The sequence below is a fragment of the Parus major genome, chromosome 20, assembly GCF_001522545.3.
Source record: "Parus major isolate Abel chromosome 20, Parus_major1.1, whole genome shotgun sequence".
Classification (NCBI taxonomy): domain Eukaryota; kingdom Metazoa; phylum Chordata; class Aves; order Passeriformes; family Paridae; genus Parus; species Parus major.
The window spans coordinates 8,612,775-8,632,087 of NC_031788.1; the positions used below are offsets into that span (position 1 = coordinate 8,612,775).

General features: G+C 45.6%; 1 protein-coding gene across 11 annotated transcripts in view; it reads left to right on the top strand.

Annotated features, from left to right (window-relative positions):
* The window catches only part of KCNQ2 (potassium voltage-gated channel subfamily Q member 2), a 75,206-nt gene that overhangs the window by 44,691 nt on the left and 11,202 nt on the right, over positions 1–19,313 (top strand). For 4 of the 11 annotated variants that reach the window (XM_015647711.2, XM_015647713.2, XM_015647714.2 and 1 more), the window contains 5 exons: positions 1,773–1,826; positions 8,872–9,095; positions 9,849–9,957; positions 10,490–10,621; positions 19,183–19,306. In XM_015647711.2, the coding sequence (XP_015503197.1) occupies positions 1,773–1,826; positions 8,872–9,095; positions 9,849–9,957; positions 10,490–10,621; positions 19,183–19,306 (643 nt within the window). The remainder of the gene's footprint in view (positions 1–1,772; positions 1,827–8,871; positions 9,096–9,848; positions 9,958–10,489; positions 10,622–19,182; positions 19,307–19,313) is intronic. The other 7 variants (XM_015647716.2, XM_015647719.2, XM_015647720.2 and 4 more) reach the window with 3 other exon arrangements.

Consider the following 19,313-nt stretch of genomic DNA (forward strand, 5'->3'; position numbering starts at 1 on the left):
TGGGTGAAAAGCTAAGAACTAATGAACCAAACGAACATAATAACACATTAATATCAGAGAAAAAGAAACAGAAGGATTCCAGGGAAGTGGGAAGCTAAAACTCAGATTACTTTGTCCAGCATGAGTTCAGCGCTGTAGGTAATGAGAGGAACCTCTTTGGAAGGTTGTTCTCAGCTGTGGTTTGTCCTTGACCCCAGAGAGCTCAGCAGGACCTTGGCCATGCACTGGGTGAATGCTGGGCTGGGTCCCTTGTACCGTGTGTGTATATCTGTGTGTTAATCTCTCAGTGTGTGTATATGTCTGTCTGAGATACACACAACCCCAAGATCTCTCTTCAGGGGTGTGATTAAGGCTTCTGTACGCACTGGAGGATGCCTTTGGTTGACTCAGTGGGCCCCTGCTCATCCAGCCAAGGATGTCCGAGGTGTCCCGAACCTCTGCTGCCCGTGGAAACCAGGGTCAATCATAGAAACCCCATGGGCCACATGAGCCTGGGCTGGTGCTTGGCCTTCTAACCAATTTAACTGGTGTCAGAGACTCATGCTGGGACTGACAGTAATCTGGAAATAATCAGTTGCCTTTAGGGGAGCGGATTATTTGCACGGAAGGAACTGCATCTTTCTGGAGGGACTGAGAGAAGAGAAACCCATGCGTCTCCCCGAGGCTCTGCATGCTCAATATCCCACTCCCACGCCAGCTCCAGGACAGCCCTGGTAGCACCACCAGCCCCTGGGGCTACCTGGGGATGCAGGGTCCCGTTGTGGACACTTGAGGAGTCCCCAGGATGCCGAGGGTGGTGTCGGCTGAGCTTGCATGGGATGCTGTGCCCGTGAGCTCCTCTGATTACCCAACTCAAGTGTAAAATAAGAGTGGGATTTGATGCCCTTCAGCCTTTCCAGTCTGCCCATGAATCTGGCAAGAGCTGCGTGGTTGGTGGCCTGGTGGGGTGATGGGGCCACGTCATTCCCCTTCCACAGGTAGAGGGCTGCTCCATGGCGTGGAGGACCCTGGTCCTGGTGGGGATCTCCTGGCAGGGCAGTGCCTGAGCAGCCGTTTGGGATGGAGCTGTGGTGGTGCCTCCTCAAAGTGAGCAACTCCCCAGAAGTGGTAGGGCCTGTCCGAAAATCTTTACAAAGTCCAGATGTGTGAACACAGATGTTCAACTCCCTTCCCATAAAGGGACTGCACCACACCCTGTCTTTATCTATTTTTGTTTTGTTTTTTTTTAATGCCAGGCTTAATATAATGGTATTTCCCATATGAAAAATGCAAATAATTCACATATTAATTAACTCTCTTTGTGAGTGTTTTTGTTTGGTTTTTTGGGAAAAAAAAATAATTTTGAGCTTTTTGGATAGTATTTGACAAAATAAGTTACAGTTTTCGCTTTCCATGGTTTACACAATTTGAAAAAAACCTATGTTTTTTTTTATATATTTAGAAGAAGAACAGAGTATTTTTTTTGTTTCCAAATCAGATAAAAAATCTTCTTGCAGTTAATTGTAGATAAACTGACGCCACCAACTCAATGAGCAAAATGCCTCATGTCTAACAATTAAATTTACTGACCACAGTGAAACAAATTTCAGAAACCCTCTTGATTTTTGATTGACTTTTTTTTTTTTTTCTCCTCACTGAACACTCAAGCAGAACAATCCTGTCATGAACCCGGCCCTCAAAACACCTGTCTTTTAAACCTAGAGTCAGTAATCAAAAGTTTCCTGTCTGGCATTTGCTTCCAGGTCTAATTTTTACTCTCCCCTCATTTCCAGTAAAAGCAAACCGTGCAGAGAGTCACTATGCGGATGCTGCTCAGGAAACTCTAGGTACCACGGGAAATGCGTCGCACGAAACTAATCAAAAGCTGCACGGCTCATTCTCCCTCTACCCTGCTACCACCCGTTCTGATCACTTCTCTGCTTAATAGAGGTACTAGATGAGTAAAAAAAGAGGTGGAAGAGCCTCCCCAGTGCCCGCCCCGAAATTAGAGCCTTCCCTGGCTGCCAGTTGTGCAGAGCACACGAAGCAAAGGGATGAGGATGGGGAATTTGGGCTGGGCCAAGCCAAAGCCAGTGTTTGCTCAGCAAGGGAGGAGGCCAGGAAATGAAGTTTAACAAATAATGGAAATCTTTAAAAAAAAAAAAAAAAAAAAAAAAAAGAGAAAGAAAAATGAAAAATTTTAATTTTTTTTCAAAAGACCCTGTCCTCCCTATCACTCCATCTCTCCTCAATGTCCAGGGAATCCTTGCAAATTGACTTGCACTGTACAGCAATGTCCAGTTAGTAGCACGAGAAATACCAGCTTCCTGCCTCTGCTCAGTCACCATTCCTTTGGCTCTCTGACCGTGACAAATTGACCTTTCCTAGCCTGGTGGCCTTTGGAAGCCACAGCTTGCCTATCTAGCACCTCTACTACGCAGCTAGAGAAGGACTAATCTCAGCCTGTCCCACCAGACCTAGGGGACACGGGCTCCCCTGAGCGTTGACATTGGCCTTGTGAATGGTTCTGTTTCTAGACCCCGAGGGGGACAGACAGCTTTAGCTCAGGGCTTTGTACCAGCAGGGTTTGCATCTTTTTCATCCAGCTGACAACTGCTAGGTGTTTTCAGGGACTTCCCAAGGAGCATCCCTTAGTGCACCCATGGCCATATACACAGACACATAGATCTTATCTTGTGCGTAAATACTTCCACACCTGCACTGGAAGAGTCTCTGCCCCCACCCCTGCTCCTCAGCAGCAAACATGCACCTTCTTGATCTCCCACTGCCCAGAGTTTGCATGCTGTGAATGCTGGCAGGGGACCCCCCGAGCTCCTGGCCCCCCAGCCAGGCAGGTGGACAGCCCAGGAGTGGCAGGGCACTGAGTGATGCCGCATGTTTGTGAACTCGGATTTTTGCATGCTCTTTTTTGGAGTCCGTTTTAATTCTCAAAATCACCAGTCTCTGTATCCCTCAGAAAGCCAACAAACTACAGCTTTGAAAGTATAAAACTGCAGCTCTAACAGTATATGTATCTCTGATTTTCTTCATTAATTGTTTCAACCTGTATCTTTTCTTTTCTTGCTATTTTTTGACCTGCTGGCTCTTTTTATTCTCTGTCAGTCTAGAGGGTAGACTCACATGGCTGAGGTTTGCGTGTACCAGGTGCTCAGAAGTAGAGTGGTAAATCCCATCTCTGAATGGGTAACAAAGAGGAATGGTGCATGATCTAGGGTTCATAAAAAGCAGTTTCTCCACAGTAGGAAATCCTTTACATCTGGATAAATAGCCTGAACCTCTGAGTCAGCCTCCTGCTACATATCTGGTGGTGCTGTGGCCTTCCTTGAAGGTTAGCCTTGAAAAGTGTGGGTAAATATTGGGTGATCATCAGTTGCACAGGCAGCATTTCAAGACAAATGGCAAAGATTTGGTCAATAGTCTAGCTGGAAAAAATGATCCTGACTTCTGTGGTGTTCCCATTTGCCAGGTGAGGCTGTTTTATGTGTGGAGGTGTAGTGTGAGCAGGGACTCCTCCCCAGAGAAAGCCTCCTCTCAGTTGCTTAACACTGAGGTTGTTTTTGGCAGAGATGAAAATGAGCAGTGCTATTCGTAATCTGTCCTCTCATCTGTTCATGTCTAGCTCTGTTTTCTGGAAAATCAGCCACTCTGATCTCAGTGTCTTCCTTGCATGTCTTCCTAGGCATGGATTTTTAATTGCTAAAGCCAGTGTAATTTTTTTTCTGTTTTCTACTGGATTCTGTCCCACTGTCGTCCTCATTTCATCTCCCCTGTCTTGAGTTCTGCAAGGGAAAGGGAGGATGAAACAAAGTGTTATCTCAATATCTTCTTAATCTATTGGAGAGTCTGAAAAGGAGGGTAACAGGCTGTTTTTCTTCCAGTCAAAAAGGACCCTTGAACCTTTGGAGTTCAACAAGAGCATCTTTGTAACCTGCATCTATCCTGAATGTAGTGATACACACCCTGTGCTTTAGTAGAACTGTGGGTTAACTGTGAAGGGATGTAAAAATAATTCAGATGTCTTGTTTCTCTGGACCCTTGGGCGTCTGCCAACAATCCCCACTGCACAAACTCTTGGGGCAGATGCCAGCACTTTGATGCAGCTCAGGCTGAGTGCTAAAAGCCTTCATCTAGGATGCACATAACAAAATTACAGCACACCATGAGGCAATCATGGAAAACTCAATGTAGGTAAATTAATAGGAAACTCCTTAGAAGCTGTGGTTTCTTAATGTACTAAACCAGTGATCTTTAGTCAATAAATGCAATATCACATTCATTTTTAGACAGTAATGTAACTACACCAAGCCAGATTATCAGCTCCATTGTATTCTGCTTTGTAAGAGACTTTCCCGGCACACTCAGAGATGAGGGCACCTCACAGTGGGATGGGGCACCAGGGCAGTGAAGGAAAGGTGTTTGCAGAGCCCTTGAGTGGCCTGTGGCTCTGGGTTTGGGAGGCTGGTTTGGGCATGATCAGCCAGCTCAGAGGTGCAACCCTTTGCTCTGCTCCCGAAATGCAAACAGCTGGGAGAAGATGCAGGATGCGGCTGATGTGGTGTCTGACAGCACTCAACATCAGTCTGGGAGGAGAGGGCTGGGAATTAGGATGAGATGGGTGATTGTAACAGGATGCTGCAGGACAGCAAAGGTTACAGACATGAGTCTGGCTCTGGTGTCCCTTCACTCATCTGAGGCCCTGTGCTTTCCTGTGCTTGTGTGGTGGCTGCAGGGACGGTGCAACTCCAGTCTTTGCCATCACAGCCTCGGTGGCTCCCATCCAAGTCTAGCACCGTGGTTGTGGATGAGGAAAAGGAGAGGGATTACTCACCATGACACAATCACTGGCTGATGTTTTGTTTCCCTTACACCCAGGTTTCTCTGCTTCTAGAAACTGCCTTCTCTAGGCTGAATTCACCTTTTAGCAATGTTTTTTCTGGAACTGCTGGAGGCAAACCAGGCTTGAGCTGGGCCCTCTCTTGGTTTCTGTTTTAGTCACACCAAATTTTGCATACACTGTTTTATTTTCCTTTCTTCATGTCTCCAGTAATTGGTTTCTGCCTCTTACCCACACCAGCAAGCAGACTGGAGCCCAGTGATAATCACAAAGGCCATCATTCACTCCTGGCACTCCTGCCTGGTTTTTAATGAGTTGTTCTCTTATGCCACAAGCTCAGCACAAATTCTTGATTTTAAAAAAGCCCCCTCATTTACTGACAGGAGACAACCTTCTTCTCCTGGCCACAGCTTCTCAGAAGAATGAGCACTGATACTGGTTGAGTTTGGATGCAGAAATGGATCTGAGTCTGTGCTAATCCAACTCACCCTGCCTAGCTGAGAAGAAAATGAAGTAATGGCTCAAGCATAGTTTAAAATCAATGACAAGACCTTACAACTGATACTTTCTATTGATCTAAAATTACTGCTAATGTAATGAGTCCACATTTTTTTTAAAGTGCTGATTTAATACTATAGAGAACTGGAATGAACCCCAAACCAGAGCATTTCAAACAGGAGCTTAAACCCCTGGCATCCTAAGGAGGCTGTTGGCAGCTCATTTTGAAGGTCAGTACTTGCACATTTCTCTGCTGAGTTCTGGGCAGCTGGACTTCAACAAAATGCAAAGCCCACTAAAGCCATGAACATCATCCAGTTCTCCAGCATGGACTCTCATTTTTTGACTGGCAAATGAGAAAAATTAGCTCAGTTTCTATGTTAAATTCAAGTCAAAACCTGAATTTTTATAAAACTTTCCCACAGTCAGCCTGGAAAGGCAATTTTTGCTGTCAAATCTGCATTCATAGGTGCCACTTGGAGTGGTTATGAGGACCTAGAATTAAACCCTGTAAGGTTGTTGTGGCTTCCCCCAGTCTCTACCTCTGGTTGCAAAGCCACAGTTCCCTTTCCCTTCCTTCCCCTGGCACGAGCAGAGCTCCTGCCCTGTGCTCGTGCCACTGTCACGACTGTGAGCGTCCATCTGTCCTGCTGTCCTTGCCTTCATGTCACCAACACTCCCCACTCAACTGAGGCTCATTTACCATCCTGGAGTGACATCCAAACACCTCTCTGAGGCACTCTGCGTCCTTCTGCATGACTTTCTGGTTGAGTGAGAACATGATCTTGGATTAGCTGACAACATATATTCCTATGTATGTCTGTATTCCTTTGGGATTTTTTTTCCTACCAGCTCCTGCAGACCCCAACAGCATCCTCCTCTGCAGGGATTGTATTTGCATGTGATTCCAGGTGTCATTTCCAATGAGGGAATTGCATGGCAGAAGAAAAATTCAATTGTCCATGGTGTCTCATGTGTCTGTGTTTAAACAAGGAACTTACATCAAGTGTTGGGTTTTTTTCCTTGGTGAGCACTTGGGAACAAAACCCACCCAGATCCTAATTGTTCATCAGATTTCTGTGAGATTTTTTAATGTGTTGCTCCTCATGCTCTCAGGCCTGAAACTCTTTGCTCGTGTCCCTCACCAAGTTCAACCCTTCCTTTCTGGCTTTTTGTGATTCCTGCAAACATTTGTAGCGCATTTGTTGTGGGAATGGAAAAAAGGCTCCAAGGAAAAGACCCTGCCACACTCAGTGGAAGGCAACTGGTTTTATGCTGGGATTGGTGATGGGAGAAACTCAGCAGAGGACAGGGCACAAAGAGATCACTCTGAATCCTGAATATTGCTGTGTTGCTAAAGCAGTTTTATTGAACTTACTTTTTAAAGAGGTAATTCAAAGTAACAGTACTACTGAAACACAGTGGATTCAAGAAATGTTACTCTGTCAAATCAACAAAAATAAAGAAAAAATATCCAGTTGGCCTATTTAGAATCAAATGACGAAATTTCAATCTGGTTTCTAATCCAAGAAACTCAGAGTGAGAATTTCATTTAAACTTTTGGCTCATTATGTACAATGGTTTTGGTAGCATTAGTAATGAAGGCTTACTTCCAGAAAGGTGTTTAGGCATGTGGCTGTTCCCAGATTCCTGTGTGGATTTGTACCCCTGACCTGGATTTCAGCTCTGCTGGTCCCATGTCTTTCAGACAGCCCCTGCAGGTGGGCACCACACTGGAAATTCAATCCCCAGCACTTACCTGAATTAAAACTCATCTTTAATTGGAATAATTCTGCCTTTTTTAGTTTGGTCATGAGCAAATTTTATTTTCTCTCCAACCCATCTTTCAGTGTGAAATTGCTGCTGAGCTTGTGGCCACAGCCAACCCTTCCCTGCAGCCCAGGGGATGCCCTCCCCACACAGCTCTGCAAAACGCTGCCTAAGCACCTTTCTCTCCCTGTAAATGTTTGTTGTCTCGCAATGTAAAGTGACTTTGTAAAAATAGCACCTTCTTACTCGACAAATCTGCTCCCTGAGCATCCTCGAGTCACATCTTCTTCCTTTGCTGGCTGGAGCTGTTGTCTGCTCCTGTCAGCAGGGAACAGCCGGCGGCTGGGAAAAGGGAGCAGCGCTTTGCTTTGCTTCAAAACCAGCAGCCAAGTTCTGATTGAAGAACCTCGTGCCAGTTTTGAAGGCAAGGAAGGGCCGTGTGGCTCTGACTTTTAAGTTGGTGCTGCTGAAAGACACACCGAAAAAAAAGAAGAAAAAAAAAAAGCAGGTCTTTGGTTGGTGATGTGGAAATTAAAATTTCTGAAATGTTCTTCCCGCAAATTGCGGCAGAGAGTTGGCAGCAGAATGAATGATAAGTGGCTGCTGCAATGGTACAGAGTGTTGGGAATTAAATCCCTGTCTTCACTCAGTTTTGATATACCTATATATAAAATATTGGCTATTTGTGCAAGTATTTTGCACTGGTTGTCCAACCTCTAATCACTGGAGTTTAATCATCGATTGCTATTAAGAAAATATGAAATGGTCCAAAACTATTTGCAGTCTGCTTTCCCCAGTGCTGTCTCTGTAAAGTTTGTGGTTTCATAAAGATTCACAAAATCTCAAATTTTCACATGAAAATTCAGCATCTTAATTTGGGTGAAAGGCTTTAAATGCAAATTGCAAAATTTGGAAACTAATTAGAGTTGGGTGGTCACTATTTCACAGTGAGATCATCTCTGTTTCTGGAGAGACCTCATTTTCCAACCATAATTGCAAGGAGTCCAGTAGGGAAAAAGGCATTAAAGTGCCATATTCTGGAGTTTTAAAATTTTACTTTCCATGTTTATGACACCCATAGCAGACTTCCAGGGAGATGGCAGATAGCTTTTAGATGGGATTTTTATAGGATACAAAGGAGTTGCACAGTGTTTGTATTTATGTGTTTCAATATGTAACTAGATAAAGAGAAACTCTTTGGAATATACAAAGAGGGCAGATCATGCTTTAAGAGGGAGGAAATACAGGAGCTGAAGAAAGAGAAAGGACAGATCTGAGCACCAGAAGTGAAGTGTTTGCACAATTGTTTTAAGATAATGATTTGGGGTTTTTTTAATTGGTATTTTCTTATTAGCCATAGTGTTTTGGAAGGCAGTTGTGAAAGAAAAGCTTCCTAACTCGTGATCGGAGTCGATCAGTGATTTAAGGAATCATAACCTCATTGTTAATGTCATTCTGTCCCGCCAGCCCTGGCATCCCATGAGGGGCTTCTGTTTAAGTCCTCATTATTTTCTCTCTCTTATGAACCATTCCCATTTCACTCATGATGATGGAAACATTTCTACAATGCTTTCTTTGAAACAAAAATAAAAAATATATATTGGAAAGAGAAAAAAAAAAAAGAAAAGCCAACAGCAAAGCTACATGTCACTGCTGCTTGGAAGTGCTCTTGGTTTCTAATGGCTGGTGGGGAAGGACTGCGTGGTTTCCAGAATGACTCCTCCTGCTGTCTCCTTTTTGTCTTTGTTTCAACGTGTTTCTCTGAACAGTCAGAAGGTCAGTTTGAAAGATCGTGTCTTCTCCAGTCCCCGCGGTGCTGGCACCAAAGGGAAAGGCTCTCCACAGGCTCAGGGCATCAGGAGGTCCCCCAGCGCTGACCAGAGCATCGAGGACAGCCCGAGCAAAGTGCCCAAGAGCTGGAGCTTCGGAGACCGCAGCCGAGCCCGGCAAGCCTTCCGCATCAAGGGAGCGGCGTCGCGGCAGAACTCGGAAGGTGAGGGCTCGGGGTGTCCTGCTGGACCCCAAATTCCCAGCTGGACCCAACATCCTCTCCCTCCCTACCTAAGAAGGGCAGAGCTACAAGTCAAGGTGTTGGGACTCCTTCCCCTCCCAGTCTTTTAGCTTGATCAAGTTGAAGATGTCCCTGCCCATTGCAGAGGGTTGGGCTAGAGAGCCTTTTTAAAAGGTCCCTTCCAACCCAAACTTATAAATAATGATTAGAAGAAGCAAGAAAATCCCTTCTGATAACCGTGAGAATGTTTTATATTTCTGTATATCAGGATGAGGAAAGGAGGAACAGTCAGGCATTGAGACAAGAGGAAAATACCTCAAGGTGTGCTAGGGAAAGTTAAGTTGGATAATAGGAAAAATTTCTTCACTGAAAGGGTGGTCAAGCCCTGGAACAGGCTGCACAGGGCAGTGGTGGTGTCACCTTCTTGGAGGGATTTAAAACACATCTAGGGGTGGCACCTAGGACATGGTTTAGTGCTGGGGGAATGGTTGGACTCGAGGACTTTTCTGACCCAAAAGACACTGGGATTCACTGATACAGGGATGGGTAAGAGCTGCAATTGGCACTGCTGAATGTCACCTATCCTGGGAAGTGCTCTCATCTGGATGCTCAGCAAAGGTTTCTCCGCTGCTTCCCCTGGGTTTGCTGTTTGTGATCTGCCTCGTCTTCCCTTGTGCAGCACTGGCACAGGAAACAGTAACGTGTTGTGTTTCTCCTTCCCTGTCCCAAACCCAGAAGCAAGCCTCCCTGGAGAAGACATTCCTGATGAGAACAAAAGCTGCAACTGCGAGTTTGTGACAGAAGATTTGACACCAGGGCTGAAAGTCAGCATCAGGGCAGTGTGGTAAGAAAGGGAGAGGGGGGAGTCAGTCCAGAAGAATAAATTATAGAGAAAAACGAGAAGTGTAAAACCCAAGAAGTGCTGGCAAATGCTGACATGTGTGTGCTGCAGGCTGTTTTTCCCCTGGGTGGCCTGCCCTGCTTTACAGACAATTTTGCCAGGAAGGGCAATTTTTTGCTTAGGGAAGGAATAAATGGAGAAACAGGAAAATCCCCTGCAGGGATGCATCCAAATGACGGTTCTCACCAGCTCTGAGATTTAATGCTGACATTTCTAAAAGTGGTGCAGAGAGCACATGCACAGATGACAGTCCAAGGGGCATCAGGGACCCCCTGGCGCAGACAGGGCTTCAGCCACCAGCCCCCGCAATCCCCTTCCTCTCTCCTATTGCTGCATCCTCTCCCAAACCCACAGGGTTGGGATTTATTCCATTTTCCTTCCAAAGCAGCTCCCTGCAGTGTTTTTTTATCTCCCATTAAGCAGGTCAGGCTGCACCCAGGGACTGTGTTATGATTTTGCTCTCTGTCTCCTGCAGCATTATGAGGTTTCTCGTCTCCAAGCGCAAGTTTAAGGAGAGCCTTCGTCCCTACGACGTGATGGACGTCATCGAGCAGTACTCAGCTGGCCACCTGGACATGCTCTCCCGGATTAAAAACCTTCAGGCCAGGCAAGAGACCCCTCTCTTTGCTTCATTTTCCACTGCTTTTTGTTCACTGTGGAGGTATTGCCAGGAGAGAGACACTTTCCTTTGCAGCTACAGCTTATTCTTTTCCTTCTTAAGACAAATCCCCAAGGAGGACATCAGTGCTTATGGCTGGTACCCACAGGGATAAGCAGGACAGGGACTGCCCTAAAACTCTCTTTTCAGGACATACAAGAATCATGGCTCATCCTCCTGCTTTATTTTGGGAGCTTTTGGCATGATGGTATATCCCATAGCAAACACGGGTGGGTCTCCATGGTCTTCCTGGCAGGGTGCAAAGGTTTGGTGCCCCAGTGTTAAGGCTCATGTGGGTCATTTGGTGCCTTTCTGGGAGTGAAATAAGAGAAAATTTGGTGTCCTGGCTGTGGCCCTGCTGCCACAGAGCAGTGAGGAGGCAGCAGCTCCCTCCCCCTGTTGGGATGCTAAGCCCCTTGAGGAGGAATCCCTCCTTGGGTGGCACAGTCTGCTGAAAATCCATGCAGATGGGAATTTCTCATCCAAGCCCACTGGCGTAGGTGGGGTTTAGCAGAGCTGCATTTCAGCTTCTGTGCTGGGATTTTAGGGCGAGATGTGTTCATTTTAATAGCAGAAGGAATGTGGAAAAGGGGCAAGTGGAACCGAGAAGGTTCCATGTTTTCCGTATTTCTCCTGGAAGGAAAAATAAAACCCAAACACATAAGTTTGATTCCTTGAACAGAGGGTCAGAGTTTAATCTCCCTCAGCCCTGATGGGAAAAGTAGACCCCAAGCCTCCAACACCCCTGGTTGTGTTGGCTCAGCAGAAGTAGCTCCAGTTCTGCAGAGCTTGAAGGACACCCAGAACTGTGGCAGGGCTTGGCCATGGGCAATCTCCAGTCAAAAAAATACACCATTTGCTTTTACACTTGGAGGATGAAATTGCTTCCCTTGATGGCTGTGGCAGCCCAGCTTCCCCTAGAAGCCATTGAGGAAGTTTTCTATTAATTTCAGACCCATCTAAGTCCCTGGCAGAGTCAGAAAATGTGAAGAAATAAGACGTGGTTTTGTATGCAAACAGCTGACACAAACCTCAGGAATTAAGTAGGAAAGTTGTACTGGGAAAAAGAGGAATCTCTGTTCTGCCATGAATCTCTTGGAGACCATTTTAACTCTGCTATTTTTGATGTTCAAGTCGCAGAGGTAACTTTCGCAGCCCTGCTGCACACTGTGCTTTTCCCAGAAGGAACATTCTCCCTTGCAATGGAGACTAAAATATCCTGGAGAATTTCCTCTGTGTGAGCCTCTCTCTCCTGTTCAGTACAAATTCAGTGATCATAGATCCAAGATGTGTAGCTGAATATAGAGGGTGAAGAGGAGAAGGAGGGGATTGAGATTTCCTAACTTTGGTAACCTGAAACGAGAGGCCTTGAGGCCACCTCTGCAGTGGGCACTGGGCATTGGGGTTATCATCCCCACTGGCTCCAGGTGGGATTCCTGAGTCTCCAGCACCCTGGGGGCTGTGCCAGATTGCCTCACCACCCGTCCAGGTCTCCCAGGCCTTCAGGGCCATGCTGCAAAGACAAAGCATTTTGGTTGTCTGCTTTTTTGGGGAGGTTGGGGTAAGGAATTGCAGCTTTCCAAGACCAGACTGGATTCTCCTCTTAGCTCTAGCTCTGGGACTGTGAGGATGAGGGTCTGGGGCTGGTCAAGGCCACCACCCATCCTCTCACAGGGAAGCCAGGAGGACCAGGAGCTGCTTCAAAAGCATGAAGCACCTAGATTTGGGATCCAGGACTACCAGGCAGCTTCACAGGTTTCACTGTCCCCACTGAGCAGGAGATCAGTGATGGTGATGGGAGCAGACCCCTTTGATGCCATCCTTTGGGCACCAGCAGGTTCCATGGCTGGGCACCTGCCCAGGACAACTGGAAGGGTTCCCTGTAGACAAAGCCGTGGCCAATGTTGGACCCTGCACCCTATGGGCATCTCAGGGAGGAAGTCACCTTGGAGAACAGATATTTTAATGTCCCTTTCCTTCATCAGTCAAAGCCCTGTTCTGCCTGCCAGCTCAGCTCGGCAGGGCTGGCTCTCACCTCCCCTAGCCAGGGCTTTGGTGCATTAAAGCTGCATCCAAGCACATTTCTGGGGTGTTTACATGCACTTTCCTCTTTAATCAGTAAAGCCTCTGTCACTGTGTCTGCAATGTGCTCTTTTCAGTGTTGTGTTCACATTGTCTCGTGTTCCATCCTGACACCTTGCCAACCATGGATGTCTCCCATTCATTGAGTTATCCAGTCCTGCAGCGTTCCTCGCCGACTCCCAGCAGCTCATGCTTCCCTGAACTAGCTGAGGATGTGTTCTCTAGCACTGGAACTGAAAGGAGGATGAATATATGTTGTTTCATACCCAGCCACCTCAATGGGATATTGCCACACATATGCAAATATATTCCAGAGGGTAAAGCATGGTGCCTGTTATATCTGGGGCGGGGGGAACTCCTAATAATGTTGCAGTGGTGCCTAAATCTCCAAATCTTACCCTGAGGTGGGTAAGACTCTGGTTTTTCCCCAACAACCAGGTGGTAGGAGAGAGCCTTCTGTTTCCAGAGGAATATATTTTCAAATTCTCTCTCTCTGTCTCTCTCCCTGTCGTTCTGTTTTTCAGTTGTTTCTTTCTGCGACTTTTCTCTGACCAACTTTTCTCTATGTGTTGCTTCATTATGCATTTTGCTGGTCTCTTTTTTCTTATTTACTTTGCCAGGATAGATATGATTGTGGGTCCCCCACCCCCTTCAACTCCCCGGCATAAGAAGTATCCAACCAAAGGACCCATGTATTCTTCCAAAGAGTCTCCCCAGTACTCGCCTAGGTTAGGATTCACCAAAATGCCGCTTTCTCTGGAGTTTTGTTCATTTGCTTAATGTCAAACCCCTTTCATGCCAGTTATATGACGGCATTTCTCACTTAGCAGTGCAGCCTGCTAAATCATGACTCACAAGGGTTTGCTGCTCTGGGTGTGCTCTGATTTGCCTTCAAGCCAGAGGGGAACAAAAAAGGGGATGTTCGTTCACTCATCAATAACCATCAGTTCCTTCAGCGAGCCTGTTTCCTATTTTCATTCTTCTTTGAGGTGTTAGCAAGCTAAATTATATCTTTTTAAAAGATCTCATACTTTATCAGGCTGTCTTCAAATGTAAAAGGTGGAATATTTACCCCCAACACCAATATAAAGTGAACAATCCACTTCCTAAAGGATGACACCGTCCTCACACAAGCAAAGGAGCCTCTGCAGCTCTTTGGACAATGAAATGAGTTTATTTCAGTGGGCAAAGTAAGAATGAAGTGTTTTGTAGCTGGTGAAGGCAGCTCTATTTCTTCCAGGTGCCACTCTAGTGACCACAGAGGAAAAAATTGTGTTAAAATACTGAAACCATGGGATTCATATTCTGAAAAATAATAAATCAATCCTGATTTTCCAAGCAAAAGGAGCAGGAGTCAAACCCAGCCCTCAGCCACACAGCAAGATAGTTCTCATTAAGTTCTCTCCCTGAGTAAAATCATATCTGAAGCTCAAGCAGTGAGGAATATATTCTCACAAAAATTCCCATTTTAGGGCGTTCTGAGGTCTGGGCAGCAAGGCCATGAGCTTGGATGTATTTTCTCCTTGCACTGAGACCACTAAAGCACAAGGCAAATATAAATATTTGCCAGAAAGTCATTTTCCATGCAGAAATAGTAGGTGATTTTTAAATGCAGTAAGCTTAGCCTCAAATATTTTTTTTTTCCTAAATATATTTGCCTCCCTAAGAACTAATATGTGACAAATCTCTTGATTTTTATTTAAGCTGCTCTGAGTAATCTTCACTCAAGAAATGTAAGTAAAAGGAATAGTGAAAGCTTACCTTTTCCCACTCAGCTAACTCAAACATTAAAAAATAGAATTTTCTAGAAGCCCAAAGCTTTATGCTTGAAAAAAAATGCTTTCAGAAAAGTATTTTTCCCATTCCTCCTCCCTGCCAAAAGAAGTCTTTGAAAATGAAATAACCTTGAAACATATGAAATATGAAATAACAGATAACCTTGTTATCTGCAGAAACATATTTAAAAACAAAAATACATATTCAACAGGATTTTGTTGTACTTAACCTTTAAGATGATATGTCCAACAAGCCTTCACTAAAAACAAGATTTTCATGTGAGAACTTGTGCCTCACAGACAGCAAAGGTGATTGATGGATCTGAGGGGAAGACACTTGAAACTGGAATATTTATTTTATTCAGTCCAAGACAGTTGCTGTATCAGCTTCACACTAATGACATTCCCCCCACTGTTTATAAAGTTTCTAATACTGATTAAAAAATCTTTGCACATTCCCACAAGGCTCCTGGGATGTTTAGACTTTTTTTTCCATAATTTCTCCCTTTTCCTGTGATTTTTATCATTTCCCTGGTATCAAGCTGTGGCTGCAGAAAGCAGCAGGGTACAGAGGGCTGCTGAAATCTCTGTTCCCACCCATGAAAAGGCTTATACTGCATTTAATTTTTGGCAGTTTTATCCTCCCACAGACACCAGTGGCACTTGTGAGGTGCTCAAGGGGCTGATGGATGGGAGCCAGAGCTCTGAGCAGCCCCAAGCCCAGATCCAAAAACCCTGCTGTGATCTTCATCACCCCAACACCACGTGGGTTTGTGCCATGGGGATGTGTCCTGTGAGGTCCCCATGGATGGCTCCAGCCCCTCCTTCTCAGCCTGCACCCCCTGTTTAAGCCAAATTCTGCCCAGAGAAACATCATGGCAGGGATGTCCCATGAGCTGTCTTGACCCTATGGACTGATCAGTTCAGCCAAAATCCTTCTGCACTCAGCTCCCACCAAAGTCAGGGGGATCCTTGGGAATGCCCACAGCTGTGGTTTGGCTGATGGTGTTTGCTCCATGCTCTACACACAAACAATTTGGATAAAATTCCCTTGATCAGCTGATTTAGCCTACAATAAGTGCAATCTCAGCTGTAAGTTTCAGACAACAGTTGTAGATCAAAATTTGTCCAGAGGAAGTTTTATTGCCAAATGAAGGGGTAAGTAGCCAGTCCTGTGACATGGATGAAGGGGGTTTGGCTTCAATGCTTGGATTGTTTACAAAAATTTATAAAAGATAAAGAAAAAAAAAACAAAATACTTGACTATCAATTCCCAAACACTTCATTTTTATCTCATTTGAGCCGTTTGACCCTTTGATGTCTGCTTCTGGCCCGAGGGTGACATATTACACCTCTTTGCATGCACTGTTAGCATGAAGCATAATGAAGCATGAGAAAACCTGCACTGTGGCTGATGCAAGAATTTACATTTTTTTTGTATCATTAGAAAGAAGGAAAGACAGTAAAGTCCACTTTAAAGAGCAATCCCCTCTTCTCTCTCCCTCCCAAACTGAGGCCCAGCAGAGCCGACCAAGGACAGCAGATGGCACAGTTTGTTGTGCATCCTTAGGAAACTCTGAATCCTCTTTTGCCAGGAAATGAAGAAAAAGGGGCTGCCTCTCCCAGAGCTTCAGCTGAATTCTTCCCTCTGCACATGTGTATTTGGCCCAGCAAAAATAAGTATTGGGAAGACACAAGTCTCCCCACGGGCTGTAGTGTAGAAGTGGGATGGGCACCTCAGAAGATTCTTGGTCCTTCATCATGCAGTAAGAACATAAATTATCCCCTTCTGCTTGCTAAAGTGGAATATGTTCTTTCTTCTTCCTCTTTTGGGCTTTGTTTCCCATTTGGACAAAATCTCAAAATCTTGTGGTGGTTAAAAGGACCTCCTGCCTTTGGTGGTCCTCAGCTAGGTGCAGGTGGGTTGGGAGCTCACAAGGAATTTCCTCTTTTCTCTTGTATTGGACAAGACATCCAAAAGCAAAAGGCAAAACAGACAAGACAAACAAAATCTCTGCGCTTTGCTGAGGGCAGCAGCACTCTCCTGTGGTCCAGCTTGTACCATGGGAAACAGAGGGGTGGGAGACCTTGAGACTATAAAGACAGAAGGACTTGGTTCACCTTCTTCTCCCCTCTCTGCACTGAAGCCAGAGGCCCAGAGCTGCCCCCCTGCACCATCCTTGGTGCTGCCCTGCTCTGCTTCCTCAGAGCTGTGGAAGACAAGAACCCCAGGAGTCAGGACTGTGCCCAGGTACAAACACAAAGGGAATGAATCAAGTGGGAATTCTGGGCTCTGCTGTCAACTGTATAATAGGAAAGGGCTTCTGGATGCTTTATGGGCGAGCTCTGTGAAGGGCTTCAGCCCTGCTCCTAAATCCCAGCAGGTCTAAAGGCAAGTTTTGTCCCTGAAGGTGAGCAACAACTTAGTGCTCTTCTTAGTGATCACTCCATCACTCCATCTGTGAAGTGCCAGCTGGCCCCTGAAGCGGGCCATGTGAGGTTCACTCACTGTATAGCTCTTCTCTTCAGGTATGAAAGACAACAGAAGTCCTGCCTTCATTTCTGCAAGGTTACAATTAGGGCACACAAGACTCTCTCTGTTATTACAATGCAATGTTGGGTTCTCCTCTCTGTGTCACAGTCTGTCCTGCCTCCCTGCTCTACTCCACAGCTGCTGAGGGACATCTCATTCCATCAGTGGACACATTTCAGTGTCAGTGTGGTGCTGGATGGGACAGGAGGACAGAGCACCCTGATTGTTCTTGGCCTTCTGCAATATTCAGTAACATTTAGACTTTGGGCCTCTTTAAACTCGTGTTCATTGTTTTACCAGTCTACTTGCTTGTGCATACAGGAGAGGAGTTCATACAGTGGCTGTACCACGCCTTGACTTGTGATTCCCCACCAAGGTAGCCCGAGGTACCCAATTTAACAGCTCTTTGCTTACATGGTAACGACATTGTCCTAGGATTTCTTGTGCTGTATGTCCTGTCAGTAATTGCATCCCTCGTGGGAAGTTCCTGTAAATGTCAGTGATTTCCTTCTCCCATTACAAGAGAGAAATAAGGCATGCATATTCCTCACACTTGTAATTCCAGCACTCGGTGCTCCTTGTACTCCTGTGCTTATATTGCTAAGCAAAGGATCAAACATGGCTTTTTTAAGCAGAACAGAATTCTGTCACCTCCCTGCCCAAATCAAGTAGCTTCTGGGATCAAAGCTAAACTCTGAAACGATTGCTGGCTTATATTTTCTGTCTTTGGTGCAATGTGCTCATCCACTTCATCTCTTTGAGCCAGATCTGGTGCTGTAAAGTGCTGTTGCTCTAATATAAGCTAAGGGAGCCACGCTGGTCCATTCCCACTGGTACCTGTCCCTCAGTGTCAACAGCCAACATCCGTACGAAGTCCCTGTCCAGTGTGAAGAAAACAGATGGCTCTTGTGTTGGAAATAGCCTCACGTCTCATTCCTTTCCTTGGTTTTTGTTTGTTCATTTTCCCCTGTCTGTCTGTGTTCAGCTCCTTCCTTTTCCTCCTCCTGGTGCATGGACCCATGGCCCACACTGCAGAACTGCGTAAGAAGCATTTTGAGTTTTCGCTCAAGATACCTCAACTTGGTTTCAGTCAGATTAATTAACCCTTCTTTCCCCCTGCCACCCTTACGTTTGGCGCATTATGCAAGAGTAAAGTTTGCCCAGCACAGAATTATTCTTTAAACCTGGCTGCCATTAAGAAGTTATTCCAAAAATGAGTTGTTCCCCAGACTTTGGAGGGAAGACTTTGGAGAAGCTCCAGTGTTTACTCTCCAGAAATTTATATTTGATGCCTCTAATGAAATTGAGTTCCAGCTTCCAAACTGGTTCTTCTCTCCTCCTTCCTCTGCATATGGAGCTGTTAATCAACCCAGGTGTTTCCATAGTGGGCATAAGGATGTGCAAATGTGATGTGTGTAAAGAAGTCAGTACCAAATTATGTGCCTGGTAACCTTTCTTAGCTGATTTGGCAGGAGCCTCCTCTGCTGCTCCCAGCTGGGTGCCCTGCTAATAAAAAACATCCAGCAGTACAAGTGAGAGCTGCATTGAGATGAAAAGAAGTTTGGTAATGTTTGGTGAGTTCTGGCCAAATTCAGCCTTCATGTAATTCCACTAAAAAAGTTATCACTGCGTCTGTTTGTCTGGACCGAGACAAGCAGCTTGTTTTCATGGACATGAGAATTACACATGGGCATTTGCACTGAGGAGAGGAAACTGCTGGAAAGACTGAAAAAGATCCCATTGATATTTGCTAGACAGAAAACTTGATCTTCCCCCAAAATAATAATTTCTCAGTGCAAATAAGAAGTTAATCGATTTGGAAGAAAGCCAGTAAAAGAAATTCTTTGCAGTGGGTAAATTTACTGTGCATAATGTGCCAGGTTTTATCTGTATAAACAGAAATGGATAATTTCAAACTCTGCTAATACTGCTCTGAATTTTGCATCTGAATTAACACTTCAGTGGCACTGCGTGTCTGTGAGTAATTTGGAGTGTTAGTTGGGGAGAGAGGCTGTTGCTTTGTCCCATGGAGGCACAACAAGCGGTGCCCTCCTCACCTGCTGCCCCCAACTGACTCCAGGTCCTTTTCCGGGGGCGGGGGGATTTTCTGATCCCGGTAGAGTTGACCAGATCGTTGGGAGAGGATCCTCCATGACTGACAAGGATCGGACCAAAGGGCCAGCAGAAGGGGAGCTGCCTGAAGACCCCAGCATGATGGGCAGGCTTGGAAAAGTTGAAAAACAGGTATCTG